This window comes from Eulemur rufifrons, chromosome 2, assembly GCF_041146395.1.
Source record: "Eulemur rufifrons isolate Redbay chromosome 2, OSU_ERuf_1, whole genome shotgun sequence".
In the NCBI taxonomy this organism is placed as follows: domain Eukaryota; kingdom Metazoa; phylum Chordata; class Mammalia; order Primates; family Lemuridae; genus Eulemur; species Eulemur rufifrons.
Genome location: NC_090984.1, coordinates 14,714,284 through 14,720,163, shown reverse-complemented (window position 1 = coordinate 14,720,163; position 5,880 = coordinate 14,714,284). Strand labels below are relative to the sequence as shown.

The following is a 5,880-nucleotide window of genomic DNA, read 5'->3' as shown; positions in this document are numbered from 1 at the left end:
GTTGCTGGATGCTAGGGGAGGTGGCAAGGGCTGGGTGTGTCTCAATTTCAAAGTCACGTTCCAGATTTGATGACCACTCCTGTCTTCAGCACGGTTCCCCCCACCCTCAACTGCGTTCCTCTTTCCAGAAACACTGCCTTTTTTTTTTTTTTTTTTTTTTGAGACAGAGTCTCCCTCTGTTGCCTGGGCTAGAGTGCCGTGGCATCAGCCTAGCTCATAGCAACCTCAAACTCCTGGGCTCAAGTGATCCTCCTGCCTCAGCCTCCCGAGTAGCTGGGACTACAGGCATGTGCCACCATGCCCGGCTAATTTTTTCTGTATAGTTTTAATTGTCCATCTAATTTCTATTTTTTTTTTGAGACAGAGTCTCACTCTGTTGCCCAGGCTAGAGTGAGTGCCGTGGTGTTAGCCTAGCTCACAGCAACCTCAAACTCCTGAGCTCAAGCGATCCTCCTGTCTCAGCCTCCCGAGTAGCTGGGACTACAGGCATGTGCCACCATGCCCGGCTAATTTTTTCTATATATATTTTTAGCTGTCCATATAATTTCTTTCTATTTTTAGTAGAGATGGGGTCTCGCTCTTGCTCAGGCTGGTCTCGAACTCCTGAGCTCAAACGATCCGCCCACCTCGGCCTCCCAGAGTGCTAGGATTACAGGCGTGAGCCACCGCGCCCGGCCTATTTTTTTTTTTTAATAGAGATGGGGTCTCGCTCTTGCTCAGGCTGGTCTCGAACTCCTGAGCTCAAACGATCCTCCCGCCTCAGCCTCCCAGAGAGCTAGGATTACAGGCGTGAGCCACCGTGCCGGTCATCACTGCCATTTTAATTTCTCTTAAAAAAAAAAAAAAAAAAAAGGCGCTTCTCTGGCAGAGAGAAGAGTTGGTGTCTCTTTTGCAAATTTATCTACGGCCAACATGTATATTTTATTTTATTATTGTATTTTATTTTTTCTGACTCCCCTGAAGCTCAAACATGAACATTTGCATTTTAGCCACCATCCACCAAACTGTCAGGATTAGTGGAAGTCACCAATAACTAAGTCTTGAGGGTGGCGGAATTCTAGGGAAATGAACCTTTCCACTCTGCTAGTTTGCTTTTTTTTTTCTTTGGTTTACAAACAAACTGTCACTGCGGTGGGGTTTCAGGAGAGAACAGTGACAGTGAAAGCAGAGGCTAGTTCGATCCGTTACCTTGACGGGAAGGACAGTTTGAACGGAGAGTGTGAAAGGCGAGGTGTCTGCGGGCTGCAGGTCAGGCGAAAGAACGTTGCAGGCGGAGGGGTAGCAGCTGCATAGGAACCACCACATTGGCACGACGCTGTGGGTTCTCAAACTTGAGTGAGCATTGGAGTGCTCGGAGGGCTCCTTTAAGCGCTGATTTCTGGGCTCCTCCTCCCAGAGCTTCTGTGGATCTAGGTTGGGGTGCTAAAATTTGCATAGCTAACATGTTCCGGATGGCACGCCATCTGCTTGGGCCCCACGCTGGTATCATTATTGCTTTCTTGTAATTCCCCAGCAAGGCCCAATGCGGGATCCAATATAGGGCCGGCAGAACAAGATACTTGTTGAGTCAAAATTTCCCAGCATTTTATGGGCTGGTGACCCCTGCTGGCAGAGGGATGAATTGCCTGGTCCCCCACGTCCGTCTGCCATGGGGACAGTGAGGCTGCCCCAGCGGAAGGGGACTTGGCCAGTGTGGACCACAGCGGGTGTGGGCAGACCAGAACTTCAGTGCCATCCCAGGGCCATCTCCCTCTCAATCCAGGGGAGCTTCCTCTTTTGGGGCTAAGTTCTGTCGGCTTCTCAGCTAATCCTCCCACCTCCACCTCCACCTCATTTACGACAACAAATGGGAAATTGGAGTTTCCTGCATCTGGCTCAAGACTGTCCCTCTCCTGTCAGGGGAATTTCTCCAGTTGGACTCTCCAGCCTTCTGCTTGTGGGGTTCCAGGGGCTGGTGACGGGAAGCATTGGGTGGGCAGGTGGGGGGAAGGCCAGGGGAGGCCCAGGGGCCTGGGGAAGGTGCAGTGGAGGCGGGGCTGGGCATGACACTCGGGGGTCCATGTCGAGGTGTGTGGGGGGCAATGTGTGCTCCAAGAGTGAGAGTGGTGGAGGCCTGGCTGGACCCTGACCCCGCTGCGGAAGCCCCGGGGGAGTCTAAGCGGGCTTAGGGGCTACCAAGAAGGAGGAGAAAGAGACGAGGGGGACAGAGAGAATCAGACAGAGGGAGACAGAGACAGGGAGACACAGAGACAGAGACAGAGAGAAACAGAGAGAGACAGAGAAACACAAAGTGAGAGGCCGAGGGAGCTAGAGACATAGATAGGGAGAGACACAGAGACGCCGAAACAGTGACAGTCAGTGACTCACACAGAGAGAAACAGAGAAAGAGAAATAGAGAAATATAGACAGGTCAGAGGCAGAGAGAGACACAGAGAAGAGACAGAGATGTAGAGAGGGACAGACACAGGGAGAGTCAGAGACAAGGAGACAGAAGCAGAGATGGGCAGAGACACAATGTGGCCCGGAGATGGAGAGACCGCCTCCCTCCCCCTGCAGAGACAATAGGGACAGAGAAAGGCGCATGAGTCACCCGGAGCCACCCAGAGACTCGGAGCAAGAGAGGCAGAGAGAGATGACCAGGGCGGTGCAGGACGCAGGAGTGAGGCAGGGGAAAGAGGAACCGAGCAGAGCTTGGAAGGCCGCGAGTGGAAGCGAGCAGCCGGGGAAGGAGAAAGTGGAGTGGAGAGGAGAGGGGCGGGGCGCGCGTCGCCGGGATCCCCGCGGGCCGCCCCGGAAAGCCAGGCTTCCGGTATAAAAGCGCGGCGCGCGGGCCGGGGCAGCAGTCCCCTGTCGCCTGCCATGCACTCCAGCCCCGAGGCCGTCCCGGACCCCGAGACCCCCTGGCAGCCGGCGCCCTGCGCCCGACGAGGCGTCGTGGTGGGGCTCTTGGTCACTGGCGCCGTCGTCGTCGTCGCCGCCGCCGCCGCCGCCGCCGCCTTGGTCGTGGTCCGTTACTGGGCGGTGCAGGGGATCCCCGCCTCGGCCATCCCGGCGCCCACCCCAATACAGCGCGGGGGCCCCGAGTTGCCACCCGACGACCCGCAGCAGGTGAGGCGCGCCCTGATGCTGCCCCCAGGGGAGACCCCTGCTGCCCCTCTGGGACCCCTCCTCTATCCCGCACCCCTGGGGACACCTCTTCTGCACCCGGAGCAGGGGAAAGGAGACTCAACTGTCCCTCTCAGACCTGGAGGGCTCCCTTTCCCCGTCTAGCACTGAGGGGGCGCCCCTTTTCATCTCGCACCCCACTGTTTTTCTGTCTTTTCTTTTCTTTTTTTCCTTTTTTTGAGATAGAGTCTCACTCTGTTGCCTGGGCTAGTCTGCGGTGGCGTCAGCCTAGCTCACAGCAACCTCAAAGTCCTGGGCTCAAGCGATCCTCCTGCCTCAGCCTCCCGAGTAGCTGGGACTACAGGCACGGGCCACGATGCCCGGCTACTTTTTCTATTTTTAGTTGTTTGGCTAATTTCTTTCTATTTTTAGTAGAGATGGGGGGTCTCACTCTTGCTCAGGTTGGTCTCGAACTCCTAAGCTCAAATGCTCTTTCTGCCTCAGCCTCCCCGTAGCTGGGACTACTGGCACTCGCCATCATGCCCGGCTAATTTTTTATATTTTTAGTTATCTGGGTAATTTCTTTCTGTTTTTAGTAGAGATGGGGTTTCGCTCTTGCTCAGGCTGGTCTCAAACTCCTGACCTCAAGAGATCCTCCTGCCTCAGCCTTCCAGAGTGCTGGGATTGCGGGCGTGAGCCACCGTGCCCAGCACACCCCCGCTTTTGAGTCCCGATCTACAACCCTAGGCCCAGATGAGACCCTACAGTTCTCTGACCCCCGAGGGCTCTCCCTCTCCATCTTGCCCTGGGGGGGCCATCCCTTCTCATCCCGCACCCCCGCGAGCCCCCATCTGCACCCCTGGCCCCAGAGGGGAGGGAGCCCCTTCTCGGTGCCGACCTGAGGGGCAATTCTTCCTTATCTGGGACCACTGAGGTGACCCGCCCCCCCACTTCCTTTACTAACTCCCAGAGAGCCTCGTTTTTTTCTCCTGGACCCTTGGGGTATCCCCCCTTTCCCCTCCGAGACCTCTGGGGGATTGCCCCCCTCGGGTCCCCCTGTGGAAGGGGGCTGGAGGAAGAGGCATCTCTCCACTTTTCCCTCCGGAGTTCTTAGAGCAGGCGGAGCCACCAACCTGGCGCGCCGGCGCCCGTGTTCCTTTGGAGTGGGGAGGAGAGCGCAGGCTCAAAGTCTGCGCAGACCCTCGGGGACTCCGACGGCCAGTGTAGGCCACTTTCGAGGGGAGCCTCCATTCACGTTTCTTTTTTCCACTTTCAGCAGGGCTTTCCGCTTTTCGGACAGCTGGTGGCCGAAGACGGTGAGTGTCCTGCACGCTTTCCCTGCCCCCTACTCGTGGTGGTGGTGGTGGCTGGCCGGGGCGGGGGGCACCAAGAAACAGGAGTCCCCGGGAGAGTGAGGCTCTGGGCTGGGACCCCTCTCACCCTCCAGTCCTCCCCCTTCTGAAAGCTGCCACTTCCCTTCTTTGAACGTAACCGACCCCTCTTCCTGACTTTCCTCTGAGTCTGTGGTCGCCGTCGCCTCCCCACCTGTGCGTTCTCAGCGCCCGGTACTGGCAAGCGCAGTGCCCAGCCTGGTTCTGTCTGTCCCCCTGGCCGGCTAGGGGCGATCCACACCCGCCTCCCCTCCTCCTCCTGCTCCAAGAAGTCCCTCACCTCGCCCCAGCCCACCCCTCCTCTTCCCCGCCCTCCCTCTTGGAGCCCTTTCCCCTTCCGGACTCACTTCATGGTCTCTTCTTTGGTTCGATCCCTTCCTCCCACTCCCCCAGTCCCACCTCGCTCCCCACTTTCGTCCCCTCCGGCCCAGGGCCCAGCCACCTCCTCCCCAGGGCCGGGCGGCGGTGCTCAGCTTGGACCTCTCCCCTCCCGCAGTTCTGCTGACCGACGGGCCACTGGGCTGGTACAGCGACCCGGGCCTGGACGGCGTGTCCCTGTCGCCCGGCGTGAGCTACGATAAGAACGCGCGGCAGCTGGAGGTGACCGAGGCCGGCGTCTACTACGTCTTCTTGCAAGCCGAGCTGCGACGCGTGGCAGTCCTCCCTCGTCCGGGCTCGGACTCGGTCTCGGTCTCGTTGGCACTGCACCTGCAGCCACTGCGCACCGTCGCCACCGCCCCCAACGCCCCCGCGGGGCCAGCCGCTCTGACTTTGACCTTGCACCTGCCGTCCTCCGAGGCCCCGCACTCGGTTTCTGGTTTCCAAAGCCGCCTGCTGCATCTGGGCCCCGGCCAGCGCCTGGGCGTCCACCTGAGTGCCCGGCCCGAGGCGCACCAATACTGGCAGCTGGACCAGCGCGCCACGGTCTTGGGCCTTTTCCAGGTGGCCGCGGAAGTCCCAGCCGCACTCCCCTCGCCGAGGCCCACGTGACCCCCAGCCTGGGTGCTGCCGCCTGGACAGAATCCGCTTCCGTTCATAGTTGTGGCCCCTGGTGCTGGGCAGGGCCGCTCTACCTCAAGGGGCTGGGCAGGGGTCCCGCTGCTAACACCGCCTCGAGGGCTCTCCCCCACCCATCCCTGCCCCAAGTTGAACTCTTCGTATTTATTCTGAGCTTGAGTTCAGACAATATATTATATATATATATATATATATTTTTTTTTTTTTAAGAAAGTCTTCTGAGTTTGAAGAAAGGGCTTCCCTCACCCCCCTTTTCCCCTCTTTGTTTTTATTTTTAGAGACAGAGGTCTCACTGTGTCTTTGAGGCTGGCCCAGGTGATCTTCCAGCCTCAGCCTCCTTTGTAGCCGGACTTATACTTTATATTAA

General features: G+C 58.1%; 1 protein-coding gene across 1 annotated transcript; it reads left to right on the top strand.

Annotated features, from left to right (window-relative positions):
• Positions 1 to 2,859: 2,859 nt before the first annotated feature.
• On the top strand, positions 2,860 to 5,486 carry TNFSF9 (TNF superfamily member 9). Its single transcript, XM_069491675.1, has 3 exons — positions 2,860 to 3,108; positions 4,382 to 4,421; positions 4,993 to 5,486. Exons 1-3 carry the CDS (start codon positions 2,860 to 2,862, stop codon positions 5,484 to 5,486), a joined length of 783 nt encoding a protein of 260 aa, XP_069347776.1.
• Positions 5,487 to 5,880: the final 394 nt, after the last annotated feature.

Coding starts and splice junctions, on each gene's coding strand:
- TNFSF9 (XM_069491675.1), top strand. CDS start 2,860: ATGCACTCCAGCCCCGAGGCCGTCCCGGACCCCGAGACCCCCTGGCAG. Junction 3,109..4,381: donor CACCCGACGACCCGCAGCAG/GTGAGGCGCGCC, acceptor TTCCACTTTCAG/CAGGGCTTTCCGCTTTTCGG. Junction 4,422..4,992: donor ACAGCTGGTGGCCGAAGACG/GTGAGTGTCCTG, acceptor CCCCTCCCGCAG/TTCTGCTGACCGACGGGCCA.